The 17,723-nt window shown below is 34.6% G+C and overlaps 1 protein-coding gene across 1 annotated transcript; it reads left to right on the top strand.

Moving 5' to 3' along the window:
• Positions 1 to 1,919: 1,919 nt before the first annotated feature.
• On the top strand, positions 1,920 to 17,008 carry LOC128204973 (uncharacterized). The gene is made up of 6 exons (XM_052906368.1): positions 1,920 to 1,946; positions 5,043 to 5,152; positions 6,818 to 9,630; positions 15,759 to 15,887; positions 16,370 to 16,511; positions 16,872 to 17,008. The coding sequence occupies exons 2-6, from the start codon at positions 5,062 to 5,064 to the stop codon at positions 17,006 to 17,008; spliced, it is 3,312 nt and encodes a 1,103-aa protein (XP_052762328.1). The 5' UTR covers positions 1,920 to 1,946; positions 5,043 to 5,061.
• The last annotated feature ends 715 nt before the right edge of the window (positions 17,009 to 17,723 follow it).

A 17,723-nucleotide genomic window follows, 5' to 3' on the forward strand; every position in this document is an offset into this window, starting at 1 on the left:
CATTTTTACGAGCTATTAGAAGAACCAGTTAGTAGGTGACCCGATATAACGTCATGTTAGTACGATTTCTATTGTTTCGTTTATGTAACCGTTCTAGATCGACATGTGACGGTACCATAATAGACGGTGCCAAAATTGCAACTTCGTATTCCTCTTACAATGCAGTTTTGTTGACAGGTAAACCGAACAATATTAGAACTTAATAAAACTAAAGTTTGTTTAAAGCTGCAGCATTTTTACGAGCTATTAGAAGAACCAGTTAGTAGGTGACCCGATATGGGATGAACGGGGCGCAGAATACCATATTCGGGTTCGAGCTTCGCTCTCATCCGATATGATTTCCTTTGCCCCTTATATCCAATTTCGGGTCACCTACTAACAACGTAACTTATAATATTGGTCAGTTGATCAAAATTATCAAATAGTAAGTGGTTATTTAAAATGTTGCTGCTTGCTAAGAAAGTAGGTGGTTGTCGAGTAGTTTGTTGGTTTATAAGGAGGTCATCTTTCATACATAGCAATGTAGATGGAATTGACCTAGCTTACCCACCTATCGAGAGGTTGGATTGTGAACCTCAATATATCCGAGGTATATTTTGCTTGATAATGATATAGGATATAAGTTCTTCCATCTTATCAACAATGCTACTCAGAGAACTGCAGAGCAGTGCAAAAGGGAGAAAATCGCATTGAATAAATCTAGTATTCCGTCTCCTGTAGTGGGTTGCACTTTCTCATTTATAGAACTATTGCGCAATTTAGTTACAATGAGGTCACAACAAGAACAGTTTCATTCTTTAAATATCTCCTTTAAATATCTGTGTTTTAAAAGTGTGTGTACTGTTAAAATACGCAAACTATTATACTTCTGAATAATCATGAAACTATTTTTTTTAAATCAAACATTATTGCAGGATTTTCAAACATATTTTTATCAAAATTATTTTCCACTCTATATGGACTCAACCTAGGACTATAGGCTAAGGGCGAGATTTTAAAGGATATTTTTATACATGAGTATATAGAAAACTAGTGACCACTGGGGCGGGGCCACTTTTGACCCCGGGAACGTATTTTGAACACTCTTGGTTATGGAATACTTCCTGAGGCTGCATACCATATATCATGGGCCTGGGCCATAGGGTTTCAGACGAAAATTTTGATTTGTTGACGCCGGTCGCCAAACAACGGACGACGGACGCTAGACGCCAGATATTGATATCACAAAAGCTCAACATTGAGCACTCCGTGAAGGTGGAATTGAGGCTTTATGAAAAGCATAAAAGATAAATATTACAAACTAAATATAAACTAACCCACCGAGACCGTATTGTTATATTTCGTTTTAGATTAACACGCATGGTATTCGCTATCGCTTACAAGGTATATTAACAGAGTCAGAAACGTTGTTGAATACTTTTAACAGACAAGTGTTGATTTAAAAACACGTTTAGCCTTCTGGATACAGTATCCAGATGAAAGGTTTGTTTAATCTATTCGGGTAACACAAGTTTAATTTGATTTGAGTTTCATGCTGCCGAAAGTCTAGTAGGAAAGGAGGAAATGGACTTTCAACATAATAACACTTGATACGCTCGTTTGTGAACTGCGCAGCACAACATATATAATTGCTTATGCTACCTAGTAACAAGAGATGGTATAAATTAAGGGTGATTTAATAAAACTAAAATGGTCGACAGTTACAGTCAGTTTGTAAAACAGAGCTACATTCAAAGTTCTTCCCAAAACAAAAACTTGGAGCAGAGAAGAACCCATTAAACAATCAAATCATAAATGTAAATATTAACACTATTTGGTGTTACCATGAATGTGGCGTTTAACATGCGTGATAGTGTTAACCTATGGACTATATTTTTAGATCAAGCGTATCTTCATACTATGCCAAGGTGGCATGGACAGTGGAATGTTACTGTGACATAATAAACGTGAGTATTAAAATTAAATGATTTTCGTAATGATTTGAACTATTCACTTCTTCTAGAACAAATCGTAATGTATAGAACTATTATCTCTTGTTTGTAATATTAATTAACTTAAACCTTTGTTATTTTAAAAACCTGTTTTAAATGGTTAAATGTTATTGTTTTACCATTCCAATTGAATACATTTATACAAGCCAGTTAACATTAATTATCAATTCACATTAATTACTTAAGAACCCGTCATTGATCGATGACGAAAATATCACATACAGAAACAATCTACATTCGTGTACGAAACTAGTATATATAAGAATGATTATATCAACGGTACAAATGTCTGATGATATAATGTTAAAATGATTATTTAAAGCGGAAAAGGAATGCCAAACGAGATGTCAAATAAAATTACTCATACGGAATTGTGTCGTAGTTTATTAATGTATCTTCAATATAATATGACACATATTATGCGTTGTCACCTATTTATTGAATTTAGGAGACTATATAGTTGTTACAAATACACCACAATACAATAATAACATCAAATACAAAGATTTGCATAATAACAAACCAAAATGATTATCTTGGTTTAAAAATAAATCAAAACAACTGAAGGCTGTTCTTCCGAATAGAACAAAGGACAGATGAGATACTATCTTAACACGAAGTAACCAAATTCATACTACTGAGTTGAATGGCTTAATTAGTATCACCCATAAACAAAACAGATATGAATCGCAATTGCTGGTTTAATAATGTACAAATACTTAATCCATATTTCAATAGTATTATTTTATAATCTTCCTTTATTAATCTAATGAAAATATGTCTTTTGGGAACCTGCAACTTACGTTGATTTAAAATTGATTATTCGAACAGAAATGAAATATATACCATCACGTTTGCGTCGGCGTCTGCGTAACGCGTTGGTAAAGGTTTTGCATGTATCGTTATCTCAGCAAATACATCATGTATTGTATTAATTTTTTTAGATATATGTATCTTTTTATCTATCATGCTTAATAATGAAGCTAGATAACAGCAATTTGAATAAAATTTTGATTTTAAAATGCAAACTCGACTTAGAAAGTATTAGCGCAAATAGGGTAATGTCTCGGCAACGTCTTAATGTATCGTCCTTTTCAATAATTCATGTATCTGCCCTTGAATACTCTTCAACCGGGAGATTTAGTCCCCTGAATCAGAAAAGATATATTTCAAATGACATACTTGAATTGTAGATTGTTTGGTTGAAGCTAATTTTGTAAAATACTATGTTTCTGAAGGTTTTCAATATAATCTATATAAGAAAATGGGCTACAACCAAACAAACATAGCGTTGAGACTTTCTACATTGGTACTCGACGATCAAACATTCTTTAATTATCAAGTAAGATAGATAGATAGATAGATAGAATATGTACCCTGAAATTGATGTTATGCATATAACATCAATTTCAGGGTACACAACACTTCAAAGACTGGGAAATAAATGACATGTCCCTACACGAAACCTGGTAGATAGATAGATGATTCTTTTATTCCTGCATTTTAGATAAGAATTATGACAATGATAAAGAAGTGATATTTATAAAAACAGTAAACACAGTGAAATAAATAATTACTTTTACAAAAACAACCAAAATGAACAAAACTTCAAATGAGGGTATGCTTACACACATTGTACATGTAATTACATATGCGGTAAAAATTGAGCCAGTTGCCTGCTGAGAAAAATAGATATCGTGGTACCGTCTTGAAAATATTTACTCGACAATGGTCGCGGAACGTATATGATCGTAACCCGGACATCATTTCTAATAATTGTTCTGAATAATGCATTCGACAAAATTCATCAAACTGTTTTGCTGTGAATAATAAACTTAATTTTCGCCAAAGGCACTGCCTAGTAGTATCGTTCGCACGACAAAATAACAAAAAATGTTCTGAAATGAAATATGTTTGATCAGAACATAGTGTGCACCTAGTAACGTAAGGTCTGCTGAAAATTTTACTTAGAGCTAAGGTCACCGTCCTGCAATATTTGAGTTGCTCACGATATATTTGACAGAACCTCCATATAATACATGATGTGATATTTCATTATTAATAGACAGAAAACCATGCAAACTGTCTTCACTCAATAGCCTTGATTGAAATTCTGCGTTAGCAACGCCGTAACGATGTTTTTCCACGTACACATTACTGTAAACATGCCATTTTCTAGATATTGGTTAACGTAAACCAAAATAATGTATTTGCACAATATTTGATATCAATCGGGAAAAAAATCTATTATTTGACTTGGACTCTCAAGGAATTCAAGAAGGCTGTATATAAATATCCGTTTAACTGTTTTCGCGGGGTCCAGTTTGCAAAGTTGTCCGAAGAACAAAAGTTTTGTTTTGTCTATTGTGTAGTTAAAAGATAAAATACCGATAGAGTCTAGTGCTACGACTGATCTACATGCGCGTGAAAATCCTTGAATCGACTTAAAACATTGTTTATGGACACGAATCAGGGAGTTTATTTGTGTTATTAAGATATTGTTCCGCACCATGCAACCGTATAAAGCCTTTGGAAGTACTATCGTTTCGTAAAAATGTTTCATGGTTAGGGGTTGTAGACTTTGGTCATCTGATGCCCCGCAATCTGTAAGACCGAAATAAGATTTTCATATACTTGTCGCATAGTACCCCGAGATGTACGTAACTGGCTGTTTCTTCTACGCAGTATGAGCACAAACCATTGATCTACAGGAACAATATTTAGACCTATACGTTGTAGTTACCTTACTATTTATTTTCACATACTAGTGTGCTTTTGTTTGATACCAAAGACCAAAGAGTAATATGCCTAAATTTTGATGTACTAAACATTGTGTTGTTATTACAAGTTTTGTCTACTTTCACTTTCGCACAAGTGCAGAATAAAATTCATGAACTAAAAAAGAGTTTTGTCCAGATTTAGCAAAACACTTATCGTTGTCTTCAAATTAAATAGATGTTTATTTTAATGTTTATTTTGCATAATTTAGCAATTTTCTTGATTTAATAGGCGTCAAACGAACTTTCATAAACTGATTGCTTTAATTTGCAGAAGATTTGAAGATATCATCATGTCGGATGATATCCCAGCCAAACGACGAAAAATTGGGACAGAAGAAGACCCTTGCTCTTCCAAAGGACGTTATTACGATGAGTTTGAAGGTAAAAAATATGGACTACCATATTCAGAAAGTTAACATTATGTTTAGTTTAGAAAATCGTAACGACAATGCATCTTTGTCGGTGAATAAAGAAAGTTTTTAAAGTTCTCTATGTCACGCAAGGCAATCATTTGCGATGGATGCAACACGGTTTACTATCTTTGTTCATGTTGCTGTTGGTTTTGATTTTATAAGGGTGAATCCACGTCATGCGTTCTTATTCGACCAAGATGAAATATAAAGAATCCTTTTCTTTTTCAAACTAAGTTTGATCACTCTTGTCTACGAAAACAGTCGGAAAATTCTGAGGGATGTTGACAATAGAATTAAGGCTTTCACGCCCCCTTTTAAAATAAAAGCACGTCGATAGACCATACCTGTCCGTACAAGCATTCAAAAACTGTTTAACATAGGACCAGCAAGCTACAGTAGTAGGCTGTACAGCACCAGAAGTTGGCTTTCGTTGTTTAAGACCAGTAGGTTAAGTGATGGCCACAGTCAACAGTCTTATAAAAACTTTGTACGCAAAATAACTCGAGATCGGTTTGACCTATGACTAATAATCTTCAGTGATTTGACCAGTATATGGCTAAAACTTTAAGGCTCACCTAAGCACGAAGTGCTCAAGGTGGGCTATTGCGACCGTCAAGTGTCCGTCGTCAGTTGATCGTCGTCCGGCGTCAACATTTTAAGACTTAAAGCACATTTTTCTCTGAAACCCCATTAGCCAGACACACGCTATTTGAAATGCAGTTCTATGTACCGGTCCGTCACCAAGATTGTTCAAATTATATACCTGGTGTCAAAACTAGCCCCGCCCGCGGGGTCACACGTTTTTCATAACTATATATAGTAAGTTCCTTGAAAATCTACTAATCTGAAACTGCAAGGCCTAGAACCTTGATTTTTGGTATGTATTACTTATGTGAAAAACTACAGAAACAAGCACAGTAGCAAAACAAACTTAAATATAAACCCTGTTTAATGGCACTGGGTAAACGCCAAAGACATAGAACACAAAAACAAAAAATCACAAACAAGAAACATTAAATAGTCCTTTACCAAAAGGTTTCAAATTATGACTCTTGGATGAAAGATGGCCGTGCCTTGGGGTTCTGTGTTTTATGTAGAAAAAATCCATTTTCTCTAGCAACATTTAAGATACAACAAATACTTTAGTACCTTCTTAAACTTTTATAAATAATAAACAACTTTACCGTGTGATGTTAATCATATCATTGTAAAATAACAAAATAGTTTAATGCAAGTGCAAATTCCACGTTATTAAAACGTTTAGTCCAATTATACCTTAGAAGAAAGGTCGCAAGTGTATTCATTCAAAAATTAGATAAGGACAATCAAACCCTCCAAAGGTAAACCAATGTTTCACACTGACCTGAAAATATCTTTGTGCAAATAGGCTCAGATCTGGCGTGGGGATTCTGAGAATCAGTTGAACTGGGCAGGAATGTACATTGTGTAGGTTATTATTGGCAAGTTTTTGTGGGCACACTTTACTGTTAAATTTTCGGGAAAGTATGCATTCGTTATATTCACAATTGTAAATGTGTATACATAAACTGATATGACTTGCACTTAATTAAATCAAATTCATTTATTTCAGTTAATTAATACATGCTATGTATACGTTTGTTTCTTTCAACAGGTCTAAAAAACACCATTGTTCGGCATTATCTCTCTGAAAATACCAAACTGACGCTAGGGCCATTTTTTCAAAAGGAAAATCCAGACCTTGATGACTTTTACGTTCCACCAACACTTTCTAAAGTTTTGCCAGTGAGGTTGGCTACTGGATATACCAGTTACAAAAAAGAACCTATAACAAGTCTAGAGCAACTATTGAACCCACTTGACAGGCGCAAAAGATTTACCTGCATCACATCAAATGCTGGATTGGGCAAGACCTCGTTCTGCAAATTTTTAGCTCGATTATGGTGTGCTGTAAAGAAAAACGACCATCACCTCTTGGATGCATTCAAAGGGAAGGCGGATTACTTGCAAGACGTAGAATACTTAAGAAAGTTCGACTACCTCTTTTCTGTCAGCATTAAAGATGTCGAAAGCAACAATGTGAATATAGACGATATTATATTTAGCCATCTGCAAAACAAAATCGATGATTCATGGGTAAGTGAAAACGACAAAAAGAAACTACAACAAGACTTGAGAGAGAAGCACAGTTTAATCATATTAGATGGTTTAGATGAGAAAAACATATCAAAGTTCACGCCTCCCCTTGAATCTAGGAAATACACAATTATTTGTACTTCTCGTCCTTGGAAACTTGGCGCCTTGGGCATGTCTACATCGACATACACAGAAATCCAGCTTGAGGAAATGAACTTGGAATGTACACACAAACTTTTAAAACATGCCAATGTTTGCCTGAATAGTCAGTCTGTAATCAAGCGTGATATTGGTGCCTTTTTTACTGTTCTTAGAGAACAGAACTTGGAAAGTCTTTTGCCAAATCCACTCATAGCCTTGCAATTACTCTGCATTTATCACGATCGATATGACATGAATAAAACAGGAACAAAACCATTCTTACTAGGACAGACACGAACACATATGTATGCCAACGTAGTCGATATGATGTTAAAACTTGCAGTTGAGAAAGAGCTAGAATGTTTCGAAGTGTTGTGCGAATTTCAACAAGATAAAGATGATCTACCAACGGGTTTTGATAAAACTAAAATATGCAACCGCATACCATCATTCGTCCTCAGTCTTGGAAAGTTAGCATTTTACGACATAATGCGACAATCTGAGACCGAAATGACGGAGAGTTTTGTCTGCGAATATTTTCACGACAAACTGAAACAAATCTCAATAAAATTTCTTTTAGCATCTGGTCTCATATCGGGATCTGTCTCTAACCTATTTAGTGACAAATCAATGGTTTACACATTTTTGCACAAGACATATCAAGAAATGCTCGCATGTGTATACATTTGTACAAGGCAATTGAACAGCGATGATTGGGATCGCTTTGAAACATACTTCAAAGCAAATGCATCCCCCGACATGATGTCATTCTTGTGTGTTATGAACTATGAGCAAGGAAAGAAGTGTTCAGAAATGTACAGTGCAATCGATAGAGTTTTCTACAGAGATGGAAAATATCACGAGAATGAATTGATCAGTTATCAGAATGCTGTGCTTATGGCCCACGAGGAATGCATCAACAGTGGAACACAAACAGCAGATATTGTTTTGAAACACATGATTATAGACAGAAAAAACAACAAGGGACCGCCTTGTTTATTGGTGGCACAAAATATGCAGAATATTAATACATTGCATTTGAAATCTTCAGCACTTGGAAGTGACGACCTAGATATGGAATTTAGAGGGAACAAATTGACCTCATTACGTACTCTTATTATTACTGGTAATAATGATACATTGATGCTTGAAACACTAACAGAACCGTCAAGTGAACATTTACGATTTCTTTTCATCAATGATGTGGAGTTGAAGAAAAAGCATGTAGACCTAACAGGCTGCACACATTTATCTAATATTGAATTAGAAAATGTTTGCTTTTCTTCCATGAAAATAAAAGCAGACAACTTAGAACAGTTCTGGATGTATTTTGAAAACCAATTCCTACAACAGGGACCCACTAGAGATCTAGAGCTACAACTACAAGGAAAGTTTTCAGCAAAATTGAAAGAATTGAGTGTCATGCATGTGAAGCTAAACATTGCTGCCGACTTGTCTGAGTGTGTAAACTTACAGAAATTAGTATTAGAACATATTTCTTCTAGTCCGGAATATAATGCAAAATGTTTTCAAAACTTTGAGAATTTAACTCATTTGAAAGAAGTACGATTAGATTCATTACAGTATCCAAACAATGCCATACTGGACTTCTCTGGACTCATAAATCTCGAACGACTTAGGATTGTTAACGTTAAAGTAGACAAAGCTGTCATTGCGACTGAAAAACTAAGTGAACTATGGGTATATTATAGTAGACCAATTGCAAATACGATTAAACCACTGATTGTTACCGTTCCTGCGTCATCGAACTTTACAAACAATCTGGAACAGCTTAGTCTTGTTCATGTTGAACTGGATGGACATTTTGATTTTTCACAGTCAAGTAAATTAAAGCTGTTAATAGTGCGCAATTTGTCTACAAAACAAGGAATATCTGTTTTAGATTCTTTAGCAAACTGTAATGATCTAGAAGAGCTACGCATTGAAACATTGAATTCGTACGAGAATAAGGTACTAGACATGTCACATATGACGAATCTCAAATATTTGTATATCGATGTGCTGACCTTAAACGTACAGATTGTGAATATCCCAACTGAAAGTTTAGAAATATTTTGGACGTTCACTTCCGAACCGAAACAGCAATTACGTCCACAAAAAGAGCTCCATCTTCCAGAACACGCTCAATTCACCAGCAGCATTTGTGAATTAAGTCTAGAGAATGTTCAAGTAAACGATACCGATTTATCCATGTGTGAAAACCTGTCGATACTTCGTGTTGATGAAATATCACAATATGTTGTAGGAAGCGTTGGTTCAGATGCAATAGAAGAACTGTATCTTGTTAACATTACCACGGATCGAATAGGAATGGTTCTCAAGGATAAAGAATGGAGCAGGCTTTCAAAACTATCGTTTGAACGATGTGAACAGCTTATCATTTCGCCCATTTTAAATCATGCGAGTACTTTGCAGACATTGCAATCAGTGCGATTCAAGAACACTCGAGTAAAAAACATTGTCGTCCAATTCGCAGAGATGTGTATTCATGAGTTGGAATTTGAAAATATGTCTCTTCCTGACGCATGGCTTCTAGATATTGCCAACCAATTTTCAAAGCGCTCCAACGTTTTGAAATGCAACGTTAGGAATAGCATCATTTCGAGCACAAACATTGAAGACGTTTTCGCCAAATTGAAGAAAGTTTGTCGAAATTTCAAAAGTCCAATTATCAAAAACGTACTTGCTGAAACATCCAGCCATCAAATAGATTATCTTCACTTTGAAACTAATCATTGAAAGTATCGAATGGATACCTCATATACCAGAAGTTTCGTCTCCATCTTTGAGCCATGTGTTAAATACATGCTTTGAAAAACAAAACGCTTAGTTAAGGTGCTACATGTTTATGTCCATTGAACACACAGTGGTTGATAAAATTAAATGTTACATTGTTTATCTATTTAATGCGTATTATTAAAATGGTTACTTATAACCTTAGTAAGTGATATGAATCATGTGAAAGACGTTTGTTTTTGTAAATGTTTTGATTTTAGCCACTGTATTTTTGTTTTGAATGTGAAACCTTACTTGAAAATATCTATGAGCAATACATTATTTAATGGTTGTGATTGGTTTTGGGGTTATTATTCTAGCAATATGTGTTTTTGATTTACTATCATTGTTGATTATGTTATTGTTTTTTTTGCATGTATTGAATATGATGTAGAAATGTAGTGCATGCAATGTTGCCTATTCCATATTGCTGGTAAAGAACTTCTTTAAAAATGTGCAATATTTTGGCAAATAAAAACAAATGAAAACTGTATGTTCTGCGGTCGTTGTCAGAAATGTTGATGCAACGTTACTCAAAGCTTGAGTGCAAAGTTTGTTCCTGCGATCACGTGCGATATAGTCTTGACGCAAATTTAAAATGAATATTTAAATAATAATTCCCTCAATACCATTCTATAACCTCCTATAGAAAACGATACAATCAATACTTTTTAATGGTATTATTTTCGAGTGAGGTTTCATTTGGGAAACCGATAAACACATACAGCATCTAGTTAACGACGCGCTTATAAACAATGGAGCTTACAGACGTGGTCGATTGGCCGAGGAAAAACTGAGATAAAACCCTCCTTCTGGGGAAAACTCAGAAACCTCTGCCCGTTTGTCATCCCGATTTACAGGATTTGTCTCGTACCACTAGATGTCGGGCCTTATCACCCGTAACCTTCTTAACAAGTATGTATAAAATACCTATTATTTATATGATTCATGTATACGTATCAATTACAAGTCATACAGGTGTCGATTACAAGACTATGTAAACAATTAAGATCAGATCATTCATATGATAAAATTGCATAATAACAGAAAACGTTCACCTTAAACATTTGATTGTAATTGTTTGCAGTTAATTGTATCAATGTGAACGTATCGGCTTACCAGCCCTGAATGTCTTTACATTCATATGCGCACGATATACTCGTGCATATGAATCACTCGTGCTTATAAAACGCCACCGGGCGGTTATTCCATTACAAACAAGGGAACATAAATTTATTCTAATTAATTTTACTCAACGCGGAAAATAATACATTTATGTGTTTAAGCATTTCATAAAAGTGTGCACAATTTATCACATTTCATGTGTCTTACTTGTGGTTTCGAATTACTTTCAACTAAACTGAAATGCACGACATTTGTACAGCAAAACATGCATTTGGAAGCACACTTGCAATTGCGGCTATCACCTATGCAAATAATTGTTAATAACAGTTCACAAAAGGGGATTTATAATTCGCACACACATTCATTATGAGAAGATGACGAATAGCGTGCAAAACCAATGTCTGTAGGTCAAATTAAAACTGACAAAGCCTTTGTTGAAACGTCCAAGTTATTTAGAATTGTCCGGGCAAAAACTTAGTCATGTATTAATGGGACTATATAGACAAGTTTCCTCCCTTCACGACATGTCATTGACGTATTTAGCTCCAAACGTATGGCACATACAACCATTTAACTTCAAGAATGTCTGTCAGAATGGGATTATTTGCTCCTCTAAATTGTGTGACATTCTACAATATATTACGAGAGTTAGAGCCCTTGACTAAGTTACAAATGGCCCGAAAAAGAATATGTCACATGTAACTTCACTTATGAAACTGCAGAAGAACTTTGCCTAGCATGGTCAATCGCGAACCTTGGATTTGTGTGACAGTTTAGTCGCTCTGACAAAGATTGTGACTCCGAATTGAAATCCAGAGTTCAAAAACAAAATTAAGATGACAAAACAATGGCGAGTTTTATAATGCGCATGCTCGTGTTGTTAATACGGAAACACGACATTCAGCCATTTCTGAGTACAAGCGGTTTTGTCGGGGTATTTTTTTAAAATATGTGATAACTTAAGTTTATTCGACTTGTCAATGCTGCCGATAAGCCAAACATAATATTTTTAATGCAATGAATGTCAATGTTTTTCAGCTGATAGTGCATATCTTGGACTTCTTGACTTTCTGCTCGTTTCTGATTCTGATAAAAATCGTCATTATGTATCATTAGAAGTCTATACAATATATTCATATAGAAATGGAAATTGTCTAAAATAAAGGCCACGTTTTAATAATAAAAGCATAAATTCTTGCATCAATGTCATGATATAGAAATTGAAGCCGTTATAAAGTTCGTTCCTACTAAATACAATTACCCGTTACCCGTGTGGGTTACTGTATTTTTCGGAACGGAACGGAACAAAATTAATATATAAAAACGCCAAGCGATTTAAGACTTGCTTCATATTCATATATGTGTGTGTCCTTCGAGCACTGAACAAAATAACATCTCCTCGAAAATAGAACAACTGAACATGACATAATTATATATTATCTTTGATTGGTATTATATAAGGATTTTCGATTTTATATTTGTGAAATGCAAAGAATTTGTATTTAGAGTGAATGCCAATGCCGTCACTACACAAAATGTACACAAAGTTGAGGAAATAAAAAAAACGTTTTTTTGCCATTTAAGACATTTATAAATAATTATTTTTTGAGTGAAAAGCATTTAACTACATACTAAATAATGCATTTATTGAAAACATTAATTACTGATAACAATATAGTAACCGTGTATTTAAAAGCTGAAAACACAAAACTATTAAAAGATTGGTGAGTGATAAAAGATTTGCTGTGATGTTCTATCGTCATATAAGGTAACAAGACCGCGTTTTCTGCATATTTCATTCCAATTAAACTTGGTATCCTTCATAAGAACCATTGTATTTGACAATTATTCATCCTTTTTGACATATTAAAATAATCGGTTGAATTGTGGTTAATCTTATTTTGGAGTAAGAGTTATCTTTAAATGCTTTATTGAAACTTAATATTGATACAGTTCCAGTGCAGTATATATGATGGCACCAATTACTGATGCTTGTATTCTTTTGGCTTTGTTGACAATAAAATGTGTGTTCTATTTCGTTTTAAGACTTGTAATTGTACGTGTGTAGCACCCTCAAATGTCGCTTATGTTGTCTATGGCACCAGTTACATCAAATATCACAACATTCAGATGTATATAACATACCTGCATTATAAGAATGGTAAATATTTAATTATTAGTGTTCTAAGATTAACGGATATATCCCCTGTTGATCCCTTTATTCGTTAACCTAACACCTTCTACAAATATTTTTTTTATTTAAAACTGTGCAGGTATGCCGCTCATTTGGGTCATCTTTGTGCCTGTCCGTGTCCTATTGTCGCTTTTCAGAGTAATTATTACATTTGGTGGTCTGTAAGCTTATTAATTCTCGCACTCGGGCCTTGCCCATTCGGCGAGTGCTCCGATATGATTGTTATTATTTTCATGTTGTTTGGAGCAAAGTGCGAATTGTAACCCTGGTTAGAGCTTCCCTGGTCCTTTAAATTGCACCAGTGTATGGCACTGTCAAACGGGACCCCAATTTAACGGCCCTCCCGGAAGGCGATACGTATTTGTTTAGTGGTGTGGCGGGGAATCGAACCTGCGATCCTTGAATTGACAGTCAAGTGTGTTACCGCTAGACGACGAATCCAACAATCAATAATTAGTACATTTAGAATACATATGTGTTTGTATTTCGGGAATTCATACATTTAATTGTTGACTAAAACCATGTATAGTTATGTATAAATAACACTCTTTGCATTAAACATTTAATCTTCGAATAGATTTGATATATATTCTTCACACCTGTATGTTCATCAGGTTTTGAAATCTGATTACATGAGGACAGCTTGTCAACTGGGCACTGCGCATGTGCAAACGGTACCTTGGGAGCTCCCGGTCAGTTTGTTTGACAATAAGAAGATTTTTTGAACCTTGAAAAGTGTGCATGTACGTATTAAATATGAAGCTACTTTTTATTTCTCAGTTAACATTAAACTTCTTTTTGTTAAAGCTCAGTTTTGCTCGGGCTGTATTATTTTCTAAAGTGGGATATGGACCATAATTAGTAATAACTTATAATCCAAGATTATTGACCAATGCATGTGCAAATGTACCAATCTGACGCGTACAGTGTGCCTTCGAGTAACCAATACCGGGTTATTTTCTATTTAAATTTTTATTTGTCAAACTGCGTTTAACATATTGCTCAATCGGTCACTAATCGCTTTATGTTGTTCGCGTATATGCTATTTACAATGTTAAGTTTTTACAATTTTAGTTTTGATGCAAAGTTTGAAGATCATGGCCAGAACGGATTGGTACAGGTGTAGACGAAAATCGCCGAAAGTGCCCGACAATAAACAATCTAGACCGAACGTCATCACGGAAACACCCGGACGCGATCTGCGTCACAAGCTAAGTGTTTATATCATAATGCGAGGTTGACAGTTCTCTTTCATCTAGGTATGATTGTTTTTGACAACATTCGATGGCTCCGATAATATTTTATTGAAGGAAAATCCGAAAAGAAACACTTGTGTGTATGAATGTTTATAAGTAAGTTTTGTTTAAATGCGTAAATAATTATATCTGTTCACGACATTCATAATTCATGAATGATTCCAAAATCGAAATTGTTTCATTATTTGGAAGTAATTTATATTTTATTTTCATTTTGTATTTTGTGGGCAATGTAAATAAAACACTTCGGGTAAGAAAATAAATTGCAAACAAATCTATTTTGTTACTTAAATAAAAGATGGGATTTAAGTTTCCGGGAAAGAACTGTTTCTTTCGAAAGCAGACCCAAATATATATGTAGAAATGTCTTTGTTATTTTTTATAACAATAACATTAAAATCAAACTAGCATTTTCTGTTGGTTTTCTCCATCTTACAGTGAAAGTGCAAGCGCCAGCATCTTTCCCAAGATTGCTTTAACCAAACCCGGGTAGCAGAACATGTTTATTTTGTTTTCATGTTATTCGCCACATTGTTGGCACGAAATTGGGGTAATTTTCTCGCAAAAATGTGACAGTCTGATAGGCAAACCTTGTTCACAAAATGATATTCATTTTGTTTTGTTGGGTAATAAAAAATCATTTTGAAACATAACATAATGAAAAAAAAATCGGAATATGAACTTGGTTGTCGAAATTAAGCAAATAAATAAAATCAAACATGAATATGGACGTTGATGCACATTGAACTTTTTATTAAATTTATAGTTAACATTGAATGTATTTATTTCATTATTTTTGATACAATCATACACATTCGGTGTCCCTTTTCATACCAATAAGTAATACTTTGTATAAAGCAGCAAACGTAAATAATATTTATTTTTATTATTTTTCGCCGCCAATTCTATCACTCTTTTCAGAGATGTAACTTTTCTAACACCTAAAGTTGGCCTTGCATCGGGAACGCCCAGGTGCAAGCCTTCCAGTGAATAACGTCAAAGAAATCTACCGCCCGCTCAAAGGTCACGTGCACATCAACATAGAGACGACAACAAAGCGATTAAGGAATAGTTTGGTAAGTAATGTGATGATGATGATGATGATGATGATGATGATGATGATGATGATGATGATGATGATGATGATGATGATAATGATGATGATGATGATGATGATGATGATGATGTAATGTAGAGCTATCAAATGCGATTTATCAATTTATGTTTTTCAAAAAATGCCCTATTAATGTTTTTTTCAGATTTAATTAAAAACTTAAATTAAAAAGATTCATCTGCCAAAAAAGAAACGAAGAATATGTTTCTATGACTTTTGTGCTCAAACAAATGTAGCATCGAAGTTGCCTTTATTGAGATATATATGCTGCATATTGATAGTTTTCATAGCATTAACCTAGCAAAAGAGAAATCTGAATAATCAGCAATGTTATGTCATAAATTTATGTTACCGTCTTGTGCTCAGAGTGAAATAAAAATAATTATAAGTAATCATCAACAGCACTGATGAAAAAGTAATTCCCGTTTTGTGTGTTTCTTTCAGATAAAACCTTCAACAGAACGACATAGGAGACTGACGTGGACCTTTTCCCCGAACAACATTGGGCAGTCAAAGTATCGCCCCCTCCCCCTCACCTCGCCCCGGCAGACCCCATTTCCGGAACTCCACGTCTTCCTGATAACAGGTGCGTACGTTATAATCTGGACGTTTTGTAAAGTAATATCTTTATCGTTAACCTGGAAGTAAAAATGAGCCCGGAGAGGGCTTTAACACTTTACCGCTGGAATAATGCTCAGCAGCTAGAAAACCGAACTAAGCCTAATTCTCGAAGCATATTTAATCCCTTATAACAGGATCAAGCTAAGCAAACACATTTTGTTGTATCAAATGTATAGAAATGCCATTTTAAAGAAGTTTGAAACAATTCAAAAATGATCTTAAAGAGACTCGTTTATGCTTTTGAACAATTTTTTTTTTCTTGTAAGACATCTAATCCGGAATTACTCAAAAAAAGTACACTTTGAGTATAAAATAAACATTCTAGTATTACTTGAGTGTGAACCCTTGCAGGAACTGACAACAAAACCTAACGCCCACAAGGATACGTACACATACATAACTGAACCTTTACGTCTGTTGCTGAACCCCTTTCCTGACGCTATTCAAAATTGTGAACTTTAAAGACGTAATTCAGCATATGTCAATATTTGTTGAGATTTAAAAAGTGCATTTTACAGAAAACACGAACGAGTCCTTTAAGATGATCATATAAACATATTTGTTTTTGTGTTGTTGAATCAAGTTTAAATAAATAAACTAAGAAACCTTAGCGTATTAGACTAAAGACATTTTGAGATTTCATCGTTTGAGCATGTCTGGCTCCCTTCCTACTATATGAGCAAACTGCAAAGTTTTGTTCGTATGTTTGAAAAAGGAAAATCGAAATGGAATGGACTTGAGGAAATAGGTTGATATAAAAAGCCCACCCCCCCCTTGTTGAAAATCCCCCTCCTTATTTTCACCCCCGTTTTCTGTATTCCATTATTTGTGGTGGCTACAAAACATGTAAGACTTTGTGAAATCATGCCCACATACAAACACACAAACATACAAACATACAAAGAAACCATGACAGCCGATACAGATCCAAAAATGTCAAACATGTCAAGTATTTCGTATAAGAGATTCGGAAAACGTTTTCGATGTTGTGAGTGGTGTGGATACAGTAGTATTGACTATCTCTTACTTGTTATGAAAAACTGTGTGTTCGAACATTCCGCGTGTCCAAGCTGTTTTTATAGATAATACAACGGATGTTGTCCTGCCTGTTGGTTGAACCGTCCAGTTGCGTTAGCACACATTAAGGAAAGGAAACAATACTACAAGAAATTGGGTA

The sequence above is a fragment of the Mya arenaria genome, chromosome 10 (genome assembly GCF_026914265.1).
Source record: "Mya arenaria isolate MELC-2E11 chromosome 10, ASM2691426v1".
Classification (NCBI taxonomy): domain Eukaryota; kingdom Metazoa; phylum Mollusca; class Bivalvia; order Myida; family Myidae; genus Mya; species Mya arenaria.